The 14,531-nt window shown below is 39.0% G+C and overlaps 3 protein-coding genes across 5 annotated transcripts; 2 read left to right on the top strand and 1 right to left on the bottom strand.

Moving 5' to 3' along the window:
* Positions 1-1,375: 1,375 nt before the first annotated feature.
* Positions 1,376-5,173, top strand: LOC104821679 (serine/threonine-protein kinase Nek2). Of its 3 annotated transcripts, XM_010552630.1 has the most exons (15): positions 1,376-1,527; positions 1,981-2,122; positions 2,216-2,282; positions 2,352-2,417; positions 2,538-2,584; positions 2,675-2,720; positions 2,801-2,881; positions 3,042-3,084; positions 3,160-3,209; positions 3,294-3,375; positions 3,474-3,523; positions 3,608-3,681; positions 3,789-3,840; positions 3,926-4,285; positions 4,380-5,173. In XM_010552630.1, exons 2-15 carry the CDS (start codon positions 2,037-2,039, stop codon positions 5,034-5,036), a joined length of 1,761 nt encoding a protein of 586 aa, XP_010550932.1. In that variant the 5' UTR covers positions 1,376-1,527; positions 1,981-2,036; the 3' UTR covers positions 5,037-5,173. The 3 variants fall into 3 exon arrangements, with proteins under 3 accessions (XP_010550932.1, XP_010550931.1, XP_010550933.1); XM_010552629.1 differs by having other exon boundaries at positions 3,474-3,681; XM_010552631.1 differs by lacking the exon at positions 1,376-1,527 and having other exon boundaries at positions 2,013-2,096; positions 2,216-2,417; positions 3,474-3,681.
* Positions 5,159-10,333, bottom strand: LOC104821678 (multisubstrate pseudouridine synthase 7). Its single transcript, XM_010552628.1, has 21 exons — positions 10,152-10,333; positions 9,726-9,807; positions 9,399-9,599; positions 9,088-9,302; positions 8,808-8,880; positions 8,638-8,694; positions 8,473-8,552; positions 8,326-8,388; positions 8,149-8,236; positions 7,921-8,023; positions 7,707-7,810; positions 7,534-7,607; positions 7,311-7,375; positions 7,029-7,198; positions 6,736-6,803; positions 6,576-6,636; positions 6,417-6,454; positions 6,245-6,313; positions 5,823-6,159; positions 5,573-5,657; positions 5,159-5,392 (listed from the first exon to the last, which is right to left on the bottom strand). The coding sequence occupies exons 1-20, from the start codon at positions 10,331-10,333 to the stop codon at positions 5,628-5,630; spliced, it is 2,160 nt and encodes a 719-aa protein (XP_010550930.1). The 3' UTR covers positions 5,159-5,392; positions 5,573-5,627.
* A 157-nt stretch (positions 10,334-10,490) lies between these two features.
* Positions 10,491-13,611, top strand: LOC104821680 (ER membrane protein complex subunit 2-like). The gene is made up of 7 exons (XM_010552632.2): positions 10,491-10,698; positions 11,667-11,731; positions 12,050-12,098; positions 12,515-12,609; positions 12,705-12,790; positions 12,883-12,942; positions 13,053-13,611. The coding sequence occupies exons 1-7, from the start codon at positions 10,512-10,514 to the stop codon at positions 13,162-13,164; spliced, it is 654 nt and encodes a 217-aa protein (XP_010550934.1). The 5' UTR covers positions 10,491-10,511; the 3' UTR covers positions 13,165-13,611.
* Positions 13,612-14,531: the final 920 nt, after the last annotated feature.

Consider the following 14,531-nt stretch of genomic DNA (forward strand, 5'->3'; position numbering starts at 1 on the left):
TTTTATTTTGATTTTCCTAAATTTTTGCGCCATTCGTTATAATCAGCTCAATTTTAAAAGTAACCCCTATTTATTTAATTTTTGTGATATTAATATATGAAAATGTTGTTGGGTCATATTGGTTTTAACTTAAAATCCAAATCCCATCATCAATCATTCTAATTTTTAACGTAATCTAATATTGGCAAATTTGCGGAATAATAAAAATAAAAATGATTAAATTGTGAATTGTGATAAAATGTATAAAAAAATCACCCTTGATTTAGATGGGTGCAGCTACTGTTCTTATGGGTTGATTAATGTAGTCTATATATATGTATTAATCCCTGATATTTATAATTGCACAAAAATATATATTAAGATAAATAAATATGAGCGACAAAATGAGACAAAAGAATATCTGAACAATTCAACCGCAGACAATGTTTTAACATTTCAAACGGAAACCCTTTAATCAAATGTTATTATTCTTTAGAAATTAAATACTTTAATTCAATCCATAAAAGGTTTGTGCAACACAACGAAATATATAGGAAATGAAGATTTTAAACAATCAACGTCTAGGCTTGCAAGCATTATTCCCAGTTATTTTTATTTAGTTTATTTTTTATAAAATTTATTTATTTATTTATTATATTGAGTTTTAATTCGATTTGAAATTTAATTTATTTTATTTAAATTCTATTTTTTTAGTTTTCATGATTTTTTTTGTTATTTTTTATATTAGACTTAAACTGAATTAATTTAATTCGAACAATTATACCTAATCCATTATGAATTTAAATATAATATCGTTATATATTGTTTAATTATTTTGATTCTATTTTCTATACTCTATAATTTCCTTTCATAACATTCTTTTCTTCCCTTTCAACTTTGTCCCAATATGATGACAATAATCTTAAAAAAAATGATTCAACCATTGATAATATTGCAAAATTGAGTTAGTAAACAAGTGGAAAACACACACATATATATATATATATATATATACATATGTGTATCCACATGCGCATACAAATACAACATTGATTGGTTGCAATCATATAATATAACAAATCCAAAAGAGACAAAATACATAATTGTTTATTATAATGAAAAAATGTCCGTTAATCCAAAGAGACCTTCGAAAAGAGATCGAGAATATATAAAATAAAATTTCAATAAACAATATGATCGTATCCCAAGGTGATGAGCTTTGTAATTTTATTTTATGTTAAAAACACCCGTGGAGAGGGGCATTATTTATACATACGAAAATCATACGGATATGTTATGTTAAAAAAACATATTTTAAATAAATTTTCTCACACTATTATTATTATATAAATTAAATGAGAGTCTATTTACTTGTCGTGAAAACTTTGTCCTTTTCCTCGCAGAGCAGTTTCCACGGCGAATCGTCTTCTTCTTCATCCTCCATAGCACCGCTGCTGCTACGGAAACGACATCGTTTCGTAGCTTTTCCGTGTACTGCTGAGACTCCGTTCTTCGATTCCGTTTTCGTTTTCAACGGCGCCGTTTTAGGTACTCACATCACACACACAAGCTTCGTTCTTGTTTCTTTCCCTTTTAAGACTTTTTCTTCTTCTTGGGTACGTTCTTGGTTAATCCGTTGATGGGTTTTAGCCCTCACGGGGAAAAAAGATTCGAAATTTATCCGAATCACCAGAAAAGTTTACATTTTTACAGGATATAATGAATTGGGTATCGGGAATTCTCTGTGTTTTTCCATGCATTACTCCGAAAAATTCAAATTTTACGATATGGGTCGTCCTGTTTTCTAATGAATATCACGCTTTGTTGTGGGGTTGGTGGGGATTTGCCACTCCAATTTTCCAAGATTCGTGGAAGATTATAACACTTTTTCCATTTTTTGACTACTTTTCGCCTTTCTATTTGTTTGGCTTCATAAGAATCGTGACGGCATGAACCGAAAGCAACTACTACTCGGTGTCTTATCATTTCCCTCTGTCTCAGATTCTACAGAGGAAAACAAAAAAAAAAAAAGCGGAGGAGAGATTCAAGAACCTACAATGGAGCAGTACGAGGTTCTTGAGCAAATTGGAAAAGGGTCTTTTGGTTCGGCTCTTCTTGTAAGGCACAGACATGAGAAGAAGAAGTCAGTACTACTATTACACCACATACACACACACACACACACACACACACACACTTGTTCATGTTCTTGAATTGATTCTTGTGTGTACGGAAGGTATGTGCTGAAGAAAATCCGACTGGCCCGACAGACCGACAGAACAAGAAGATCTGCTCATCAAGAGGTGCGAATCGATATGGAAAAGAATGATATACATGGTTTGGTCAACGATTTCCTTTCGTTGTTATTGTAGATGGAGTTGATCTCGAAGATTCGGAACCCATTCATTGTGGAATACAGAGATTCTTGGGTCGAAAAGGTTTTCATTTCATGCTGTCATCTTCCCCAATTTTTGTATTCTTTTTTGGTTTGAGTACATGTGGATGGTGGTGATGATGATGATGATGATGATGATGATGATGATGATGTGTGGTTTCAGGGATGCCATGTGTGCATAGTGATAGGCTACTGCAGAGGGGGAGACATGTACGTATATATACGCTGTCCTTCTCTCGTGTTCTGGTTTCTTCACAAGGTTCTTCTCTCACTGTGTTTCTCTGTTGGGAATATTCCAAGGGCCGAGGCAATAAAGAAAGCTAATGGGAAACATTTCTCTGAAGAGGTAACTAATTATTTTTCTCGTTTTGTTTTTTCATTTTCTTCCTGAATTTTCATATTTTTTTTTGAATTTCGTTATCGAAGAAACTGTGCAAATGGCTGGTCCAGCTCTTGTTGGCTCTCGAATACTTGGACTCCAATCACATTCTCCATCGTGATGTCAAGGTATGATCGGATATATCCCTACCCGCGAAAGGTCGGATACCCGAAAATCGGATACCGTGTTATCCGACTGATTTTCGGGTATTTATTCCCCCACCCTTTTTGCTGTGATGCCTCCGTCACTACTCCTTGTCTGTATTCTGACATGAGACTGTGTATGCAGTGTTCGAACATATTCTTGACAAAGGATCAAGACATCCGTCTAGGTGAAGAACACTCTTAGCCATGTCCTAACCTCAAATCAAAGATTCCAACGCTGAAAAATGGATGAGTTTTTGCAGGCGATTTCGGACTTGCCAAGATTTTGACGTCGGATGATCTCGCCTCTTCGGTGAGTAGTTACAGTTCCCCGACGTTTTTTTGCTGCTCTGATGATTCGTTTTCGGGTTTGATCTTTACCCCTTTTGTGAATCAGGTGGTAGGAACCCCCACCTACATGTGTCCCGAGCTTCTCGCCGATATACCGTATGGGTCCAAGTCAGATATCTGGTCGCTCGGCAAGTTTTCTCCGTCCATGGCTGCAACACTGAATCTATGGAATCGATTTTGGGAACTATCATTCGTCTGAATCTTCTTCGGTTTTTTACTTGTCCAGGGTGTTGTATGTACGAGATGACGGCTCTGAAACCCGCATTCAAAGCCTTCGTAAGTTTCCCTTCCGCCTTTTCCGATTTCTTGCCTCGCCTTTCTACGTTCCGATCGGGGTTTTCTGTGTTTTCGATCAAGCAGGACATGCAAGGTCTGATCAATAGGATAAACAGATCGATCGTGGCGCCTCTTCCTGCTCGATATTCCGGCGCCTTGTAAGTGTAGAATCTACCCTGAAAGTTTCCAACTTCTATCGAAACTCGCGGGTTTGGTTTCTGTCCTGTTGAACACATTAAAATCACGGCTCTTTTCCTCCTTTCAGCCGAGGCCTGGTGAAGAGCATGCTTAGGAAGAACCCGGAACTCAGACCAAGTGTATGCACAATTCTCCTCTCCTCCACTTTTCGTTTTTCTTTTCCGTGACCCGAGCCGAAAGAAACGACTTTGTCTTGTGGTTTAGGCTTCTGAGCTGCTTAGGCAGCCACTGCTCGAGCCCTATGTCCAGAAGGTTCATCTCGCAGTGAACAATCCGAGGTGCGACAACATACTTCACGAGCAATGGTCAAAATTCGGACCCATGAGAGAAAGTAGGGATCTTGCTCAGTGTACATCCGAGGATGAACAGGGAGATTCTTCTGCTTCTATCAAAGCTGTATGCCGATGTCGCAATCCGAACCACTTACGGCAAGCTGATATATCCGCAGATACTGAAAGCAATGATGGAGTTGTTGTCAGCAGACCCGTCGTTTTAAAATCTCCGGTGAGAGCTTTGGCCTCTCCCGGGAGATCGAGGCAACCTACTAGGAGAGACCGAGATGTGGTAAGAGATTTATCCCAAAAAAAAAAACTCTTATTGATTTGTCGCTCGGTTACTTGGCTACTTGTCTGAGCCTTCCAATGTCACAATGCTGCAGATACCTGTGTCTCGAGCTCCAGGCAGGAAACCTGCGAGCCTGATTCGCAGGGCATCCATGCCCGTCTCTCGAAAACCCGCGAAAGAAACAAGAGAACCTCCGTACAACCCAAAGATCGGGATACTTCACCGCATAAAATCTCCGGAAGTCTCTGTAAACGAGCCGAGAATCGACAAGATCGAGTTCCCGCTTGCTTCGTACGAGGACGAGCCCTTCATTCCGGCCGTGAGGTGGAAGAAGGAGGCTTCGTCCCGAGGGTCCTCCTACAGTGCGCAGCCACCCGAGCCACTCGACTGCTCGATCACCAAAGACAAGTTCACCCTAGAATCAGGTGATCATGAGAGCAATACAAAGAAACTGCAGTATCCAGATGCATGGCCGGGAATCGAATGTAGAGATTTGCAGACAGAACCTGAAGACAGAAGTGATTCGTCTGGTCAGTGCAGGAGACAGAGATTTGACCCGACTTCGTACCGGCAGAGGGCAGAGGCATTGGAGGGATTGCTCGAATTCAGTGCGAGGCTGCTTCAAGAACAGAGATACGATGAACTGAATGTGCTGTTGAGGCCGTTTGGTCCTGGCAAAGTCTCGCCCAGAGAAACTGCCATATGGTTGTCCAAAAGCTTCAAGGAAACTTCTTCTAAGCTTCAAGATTGATGAACACACCGATTCTTTTTTTTTCTTTTCTCTTGTTAACTTTTTTCCCTACCTGATGCTTCTTCCATGACATGACAGTTGTGTTCTTCATCTGCAATCTGATGCATACATTAACCAAAATGTAGCTTGTCTTTCTCTTTTGTGTATCTTTTCATTCAACAGAAAAATTTCTGAACTACACAGTTCAAGAACATATAGATGTATGCAACTACGCATTCAAAATTTTTGGTCCAACAGCCAAAAAAAATGTTACAGTGCTGGTGTTGGAAATCAGAGCCAGCTCTTCCATTCAAGAAGCCACTTGATGATTTTGCCACAGAGACCGAATCGAACCATCCTCTTCCATTAGAGAACATCTTGAACATACATTTGAGATCAAGAACAAGATTGAGAACACAGAGACAGACAGATATACCATAACATCAGAATCGGCCAAGAAACAGATTCGATGAGAGTAAATATAAGATATATACCGGAAGAAACGTTGAGCAAGAATCTGACGGATTCAAGAAAAGAAGATTTCCCCATATCCATACCTCTTATTCTTCCTCGGTGAAGGATGAAGCTTGGCCAGGCTAACAAAAATGCTGTTTACTGGTTCAGTGTCTTGTGATACGCAACCTGCAGTTACCAGATGTAATCATTTTCTCTTCGGCCGAGATTCTACGAGTATATTTTTTGCCTTTAATTCTTGAATTAAGCATTACATGTCTGAAGACTAAGGGATATGCATGGGCATGGGGGATCATGACATGAACCCGGAGACATTCCGGTTTGAATACTTACAGAAGTTGATGTCTTTAACAGCTCTCTGATTGCCATTGTGGCATAACAAGAAGACGGAAGAGTAAAAGCCATTTTGAGAGCCACCTGCATCTGCTGAGAACTCGGGTTTCCACAATCCTCCGGACCATCTTCTTCTCCCTTGCCAAATTCTGTTTGAACTTTCATATCATTCTCGGAAGATTCATGTGGTTTGGTATCGGCTTTAAGGGACTCATTTTCAGTTTCTTTTACAGATCCATCTTCTTGAAAAACATCATTCAAAGGCCTCGTCTTATTTATCCTGTCAAGATCCGTCTCTGCCAAAGGCGTGTTGCTGTCAGTGTAAGTCAGCAATTCCCTGCAAGAATGGCCAGAAATTAGTCTCTGCCACCATAAAATTTATCGTATCGGAACTAGAGGAAGGTAAGGTCCAAAATATATACCATTCGAAGTCAATTGGCTTCTGCAGAATTCGCCTGTAACCACCGGTCATGCTAGTTATGGAGAATTCCCTAAAAAACAGTACATCAATTTGCTTGCCATTAATACAACAGAAGGTGATTCAAGGAGATATAGCATATGGAATTTCAGAAGGATTGGTTTCGGAAATATTACTTGACACCGTGAGAGCTCTCAGTCAAGTCGATACCATTCTGAGCGGTGCAAGATAAAAAAAAATGTAGAGATTTCATCAGTAGAGAAGCAGAAGTAGAACAATGATGAGAATCCAAAAGTTTTAATAAAGTATCGAGCAGAACTGAGAGTTTAACAAACCTTCTTTGCCAAATCGTGATAAATGTCAGCAACGTCATTGGATGGGTAAATGACTCTTGAACTGTTAATACAAAGAAAACAAAAAGTGTTTAATTTTGAACGAAAATGTTAAATCTAAGACAAAAAGTCACCTTTTTGACAGAACTTGCTGCCAACTTACCCAGGCAGCGGGAGGATGATATCACTGGTAGAGTAAGTTCCTGACTCTATGTCCTCCGCAGTTATGACCTAAAGAATATGAGAAAATTAAGTTTTTTATTATTATGTAACCTCACTGGTTCGTAATCCTCATTTTCTGGAAAAGGGTAACAATTATAATCATAAATCTGATCCAGAACCGATGTGAATCAAAGATGCTCTCCATAGTCTTAAGCCATTGGGATACGAGACGAACAGAGCAAGCTTACACCTGGGTGTTGTCTTAAACGAAGCTGTTAAAAGACAGAAACTAACCTTGACGAGATCACTCCTTTCCCCAGGAAGATCTACAACAGAAGTTTCATCTAATTGTCCACACTCTATTGCCTCGTTGTTTTCTTCGTGCTCAGAACTCAAACTAACCCTACTTTTTGTATCATCTAACTTGGAATATACCAAGTCTCCCAACACAACTTGGTTTGTTCCTGTCACACCACAAGACAAAAAAGAGCAAACTTGAATAATCTATCCACTTGCTCTCGTCACAACAAAAGGGTAGCAAAACCCATTAATAGGCATGCAGAAAGATCAATTTACCATATTTTTGCACACGCATACTAGCTGCATGATTCCACAAATAGCTTTGGTAACTATGTACATACCTGCATAATTAGGAATCGAAACACAGGTAAGTTGAAAATCTAGCTTAAACATCCATGACAGACATACCGCCACAATAAGAACCACGATATATCACACTTTCCAGAGTTTGTTCCTCGTGGAACTAAAGCACATGTTAAAGAAAGAAACGATCACTTACATCATTCTCAAAGTCCTGGGTATTGCTTTCAGTGCTTGCAAGTAGTTCCCAGGACATTTTTTCAGACACTGCAGCTGTTGAACAATGCCCAAGATAGGGAAGTTATTATCATATATATAAATATATATATGTAACCTATGAACAAGAGAAAAAATTTCAAGCTGGAAGCATACTATGGCTCTTTCAGCGACCAGATGACGCGGTAGCTGCTTTAGAGTCCCGTCAATGTCACCAGTCTCTTTGTAATATGCCCGAACCTCAGTTATCAAGTTCTTCTGTATTAAAAAGCTTCAAGTCAAGGAAAAACTATACATTCCGGAGCCACCAATATTGTCTAATATTTATTGGCCGTTTCAGTCAAATAGAGTGTGTCATGATAAAGGATATCACTTTCTCTTGGATCAAGAATCATGTCTACAGCATTTTTCCACTCTCCTCTCATTAATGCGGCTCCAACTTGGTGAGTCGGTACTGAACCACTTCCAAAACGCTGACATGAAAGAGAAGTATCGATTTGAACCTTCGGAATAAAACTTGAAAGCGCAAGTCATATTAGCTACCCAAAATCATACACAGAAATACACCAGAGAGCCGGTTACAAGAGGGAAGTAATACTTGCAAACCAAAGTAGTTAATGAAGCCATGTTTCCCCAAGTATTCTGCAGAGTTTTTGATAGTTTCTTCGGAATCTGCAACTACTCCTCTGAGCAGAATGGAAGATCACACACAGAGTGATCATGTGAAAGACATTTCGGTGTGCAAAAAGATTTTTATATTCTTACAAATTCTCACCTTAATGTGATTGTAAATCTGTTTCCCATAAGCTGTCCGAGGAGAAGTCCTTCCTTAACATAGCTATAGAAATGGTAACAACCAGCAACAAAGCAATCAGAAAATAATCCAGTAAATAAAAAAACACTGAAGAACGGGTCCACTTACCAGAAGTCGCCAACTTTTATACCAAACAATCTCTTATTAAGTGCTGCCAATTTGCTGGCATGTTGTTTAAACACAGTGACCTACAAGAACAAAAAAGTACCTCTATGTAATGCACTGTAACAAGCTAAACTCATGTTACACAGGAAACAGGCCCGGATAACTCACACGCTGAGTTGAAACTGACCGCTTATCTTTTGTGCCAGAAAATCCGAAGGACTTTGGCTGTAAAGTCAAATAGCCAATTCAAGATGAAACTTATCAAGGAAACTATAAGCATGTCAACTAGTTTATCAAGTAAAGTACACAATTCAACTGTAAAAGACCACGGAAATCACCTGAACACCAAGCATCTTTCCGATCAATCCCAAGGCCTCCTGTGTATCTTTGTTCTCCTTGTAAAGATGGAACCTAAAAAAAAGGTATGACAGTAACTTATGGATTGAGTTTGAGTGATATACATTTTGTATTACTTAAATGTGACGAGCAACAGTTAATGGGAAGCATTTCAGAAAAGATAAGACTCGATTTCAGATATGAACATTTGCTGACTCGTTTACAATGTGCTAAAATACATTCAGTTTTGCTATACTGACAAAATTCTAGTATAAACATTACCTGAGAAACTTGCCTAGATGCTCTGGCCAATGCTCTGAGCCTCTGCTATCGAAAGGCTTATCACCTCTTTCCTTCCGTTTCTTAGAGCCTTTGCCTCTGTTGTTAATTCCACCCGAATTTACTCTCACACGGATGCATTTTGAGGTAAAATCAGGACCATCGACGGTGTCAGTGACCAAGAACTTGAAGTGCTCCTTAAAAAAGTTATGGATAGCCTGTACAAAGTAGTCAAGTTGGAAAGTAACCTCAATATTGTGATGTGTAATGATAATGACACAAACACAGATTCACAGAGTGGACTCAAAGATTACCGTTCTCTTGGATTTGTCAGAGCTTGGATCAAGAACAATTGGTGATATTTCACCATCACTTCCTGAAGTGATTTGATCGATCAAGGCTTCTAACCGCTGTGCATCCGAAGCACTAGCAATTGATCTGAACGACTCAAATTCAGAAGCATAACTCTTGTTCAAGTTATCTGAGGATTTTATTTCTTTCTCCTCCTTCACATCCTGAGAGGGAGAATACCGAGAACAGAGGGTTAACAACTTCGCATAAACAGATATATGATATGAACACACAAACGTTAATGTGGATAGATGAAAGCATTGAAACATAAACCCAAGAAAAAGGCAAACCATCTCAGGAGGGACATCTAAGGATGTCAGGTGGACAACATTTCCATCCATATCCGCTTCATTAACAATAAAGTCCGAGTATCTGTAAAAATTATTCGAACAGATATAATTCAGTAAAGCACCAGTTCAGAACAAAAATCATTACAAACACCGCCAAAGTTCAGAAGTAAACAAAAAATTACGCAAGTAAAAGGGATTATGCATCAAACATCTGACATATATATTATATATTTAAAAAAAACACACTTTCACCCATTTTCAACAAACCCAGAAAATTATAAGAACATCAAAAAAGCTTCAAAATTTAAATTAATCCCTTTACCAGTTCAAACAGCCCGTGAAACAAAAACTCGCATCTATAAGAACATGCATCAACAATATTCTAATAAAAAGGAACATGCAGCATTCATTGACGGAACTTATGACCTTTGTTTGAGAATACCGCGGAAGCCCGGGAGCTGGGAGATGAAACAGGAGATACCCACATCGGACTCTTCCACGTTTTTCATACTGTCAAGGGATTTAGCAGTCGTCGCCATTGTTGTCGTTGTGCGATGCTTGCTCAAGTAGGGTTTTAGCAGAGACGAAAGGCACGACGATAGTTTCATTTCTTCCACTGTCAGGAAAAAAAACCTTTTAAACGCAACGTTTTATTAACCAAAACCGGTACCTGTCCGTAGTAAACCGGAATCGGACCATACCGAACCGGTCAAATGTCTAAGTCAGTTTGTGCGCAGAAAAGGCGAACTTCCGTTATAGACAGATCGAGACGAGAGATAGAGAGAGATGGTGACGAAAACGGAGGAGAGACAGCTGAATCAACTCGAGAATCAGGTCGATAATGGTGGAGGCGGTGTGTGGGAATACCTCTGTCTTGTTCGGAAGCTCAAGGTTCGCCGGTCAGAGAAGGTGTTAAAGCATGGTCTCGGGATTTTGAATGATCCGGGAAAACGATCTGCTGTAGGTCCAGATGGTAAGTCGATTCGGATTCCTTTGCTTGGTGTGATTCCGAATTTCACAACTTGTTTGATTCCGAATTGGGAGATTTATTTGAATCGGGTTCATTGGAATTCAATTTGATATCTATTGTGGTTATCCAGATGCGTTTTGGTTGTTGAATTGTGCGTATTCTGAGATTTATTTTGATTGAAAATTTCTCAAGTTCTGCTAAGTCTGGTCGGATACTGGTTTGCGTCGATGGGTTTGATCCTTGTGATTGTTTCCGACCAAAACTGGGTGGGTGTTGTTTCAATCTGTGTTTTTCGAAAACCTCGTTTTCTTTATTGTTTAATCGATACTACAGAAACTGAAACGTCGTATTTTAAAAGCATATGTGTTGCTGATCAAGGGTTTGAGTTCATGTACACTAATCGTTTTGAGAGACCCTATCCTGGAATTATTTCTCATTGGATTGTCCCATCTGTTTTTGTGTAAAGGAGTTTGATTTCAGCAAGTGCCGAGATTTTTTAGATGCCAATGGTCTCCTTTAAGCAAATTTGAGTTTGTAGAACCCAGAAATTTCATCAAAGATCATATCTTGCCTGTCTACTTTTTACCCTCAGATGGAGGAAGAGCAGAATTTGTTTTTCATTCACAAGTTCTAAGTTTTTATTTTGCGCAATGAAGAACAGACACTGTCCACCATTCGTAACTAACACATTCCGTAAACCCAAAATTATTTGCCACCCATGATATGGACCCCGGAGGAATCGATTTTGTTTTGTACAGATTAAAAAGAAAAGCTGACTTTATGTTACAAGCTGATACGATTAAGATCCTGAGATACTGTCTTTTGGCCAATCAGATTTATGTTTGCTTTTGTTGTCATTTGCTATAGATGTGTTTAGCTTTACGGTTATGCTCGTAATTAAGTTGTACAAACTGCTCGCTAACCTTACAGTTATGTGTGAAACTAAATAATACGACTTACATTTTGTGCAGAATGGACCTTATATGAGCAGGTAGCAATTGCAGCTATGGACTGCCAACGCCTTGACGTTGCACAGGTGTATATCTTTGCCTTTTACACTTTACAATGGTACCTTCGAAACAAATTTTATATTGGATCATTCCCTTTTAGGCTCGCTCTTGGTTGAATTTTAATGCCGAATTTGTGGCTTCCCTTTTAGAACTTTTCCTGTAAATATGAATTTGAATAGTACAAGTTTTGCTAGGAATGAAGGATTTGGACAGCATTTCCATGTGCCATAAGCTTCCTTGTCTTTTCCTTCTGAGGCAATTCTTTTCTTATCTCACCCTTTCTGGCTTGTGAATATGAGATCAGTGTGGATGTTTTAGCACAACTCTGTCTTTGGATTTTGCAGAATTGCATAAAGGTTTTGCAGAAGAAATTCCCTGAGAGCAAGAGGGTTGGTAAGCCTATGTGAAGCTTGATAAGCATGGAATTCCACTTTTCTGAGTTGTTGAGTTGTTGAACTTTATGGCTTGCTTGTCTTTACTTCTTTTGGCTTCATGAATAGATGATCTCTTGTTCTCTTTATTGGTCACTGGGTCCCCAAACGAGAGAAAATAAATTCCATATCTTTTCATTGTTATCCACTATTTTCCTTCTGGAAAGTATGGCAGAATCGAGCAGATTTTAAGAACATATCAATTATGCTCAGCTAACTTCTTGCGGTCTAAAAATGAATCAGTTAGTTTAGTTCATTTACTTGTCTTTACTCGCTTGTGTTTTTTTCTGTTGCATTGTTGGGTCTTTTGGGTGTGTTATACGGTCTTGATATATGTTGATCCTAGTATCTCAGTTGAATTTTGCCAATGAATTTCAGGCAAACTAGAGGCTTTGTTCCTCGAAGCTAAAGGATTATGGGAAGAGGCTGAGAAAGCATATTCAAGCCTTTTGGAGGACAATCCACTTGATCAAGTAAGCATCCATCCACTCCCTGTCTTGATGAAACTACTAGCTAGTAATTTCCAATAATATATTGCTGTAAAAGTACAACTCGATATCTCATACAGGTGATACACAAACGAAGGGTGGCTATGGCCAAAGCAAGGGGGAATCTTTCCTCAGCCATTGAGTTCCTTAACAAATATCTTGAACTGTGTGTACTTACTTACTTATCCTGAGCTTACTTGAATCAATGTACATACAGAGGAAGCACACCAATTGATATTGTTTTTCTCCTCTATGCAGATTCATGGCTGATCACGATGCATGGAGAGAACTTGCTGAAATTTATCTTTCCTTGCAAATGTGAGCCTCTCTTCATCTTTTTTTCGAGATCATTTTGCAAATGTGGGGCCCCCTTCCTTTTGGGTCATCCCCCGTTTCAACCCAATTCATAATTTATATCTTGGAAACAGGTACAAACAAGCGGCATTCTGCTATGAGGAACTCATATTATCTCAGCCTACAGTTCCACTGTACCATCTAGCATATGCCAATGTAAGTCCATCTTTCATTCTCTGTAGGTGATCATACATATTTTCATAGTTTTGACAGCAAATCCATAGAGAAAGAGGAAAAAAGCAAGTCATGATGTAATGTTTGTGGTCCTCTGGTGATGTATATAGTTGTAAGACTGAACACAATTCAACAATTTTTAACGTAGTAAATAAAGTATGAGGACACTGTAATGAGGATGTCTTTTGCAATGGGATCTTGGCACTTTCACCATAAATTGGAAATTGATAATACACTGTTTCTTTGTTTTGGAAAAAGAACTTTCGAAACTCATTAAACCTCCATACAGGAACAAGTATTGCCATCTGCTGAGACAGGCACATCATATTAGAAAAATCAGATGCAGAACTTGAATCCTGGAAAATGATGCTACATCTAAAAATGTTGAATGTTTTTAGAATATCTGAGTTACAGCTTCTTTGAAAGAAATTCTTTCTAGGACTTGAGTACAAGGAAACCATATCTGATCAAATTTGATTCTTTTGTTTACGATGGCATCCCCAATCAGGTGCTCTATGATACGTGTGTACCGAGTCTAGAATTTATACCCGATTCACAACTCACCGCAAGGATACGGATCGTCGTAACACGGGGTCGAACGCAAGGACCGGTAGCTAAATCTAAATCCTAATCGAGACTAAATCAAAGCAAGCAAGTAGAAGTGATGGTGGAAGTGTATGGAAAGAATAGAAAATATGGAAGCAAAACAATAAAAGCGAGTAAACTAGCTATCTAAGATGACCGTGGGTGTCGGGACCGTATTCGCGTGTATGGGTATATGCTAAGCATGCGAGAATCACGATATTGAATCTGTATTCGGGAATCGTCAAGCAACAAAAATAGAGAAATCACCTCCCGGCATATAACTCACTATCTAAAGTTCTCTAAATCCATATCCCTATGTGATTTATCAAACTAGATGCATGAAGAACACTATCATCAATCCTAGATCGATCAAACCATATTCCTATGTGAATAATACGATCTATCCTATCGATTTTGATCCGAAACCAAACCCATATTCCTATGCAGTTCAGAATCTATAATAATTGGCCAAGGGGTCAGCAAACACCAATCGAATAAAGCACAAATCGATAAAACCGAAACAAATCCAAATCGCAACCAAGTTAGGGTTCAAACATACCCAAAACACAAACGAATCCCTAAACCACAGCCGTGGATCTTCACGTGGAGAAGAAAAGCTCATGTCGATAGCAAAGCGATCTTCACGTTCCAGCTCTCCTTCTTCTTCCCGAAATCCCGTAAAACTCCTATTTCTCTCACCAAAGCTCTCCAAAAGTCTGTATAAATTCTGTCCCCCTCCTTTGGACGTCTGTAGAGTCTTTTTATAAACCCTAGGCGGCGCTCCCGAAGTCCTA

The sequence above is a fragment of the Tarenaya hassleriana genome, unplaced genomic scaffold (assembly GCF_000463585.1).
Source record: "Tarenaya hassleriana unplaced genomic scaffold, ASM46358v1 Cleome34, whole genome shotgun sequence".
In the NCBI taxonomy this organism is placed as follows: domain Eukaryota; kingdom Viridiplantae; phylum Streptophyta; class Magnoliopsida; order Brassicales; family Cleomaceae; genus Tarenaya; species Tarenaya hassleriana.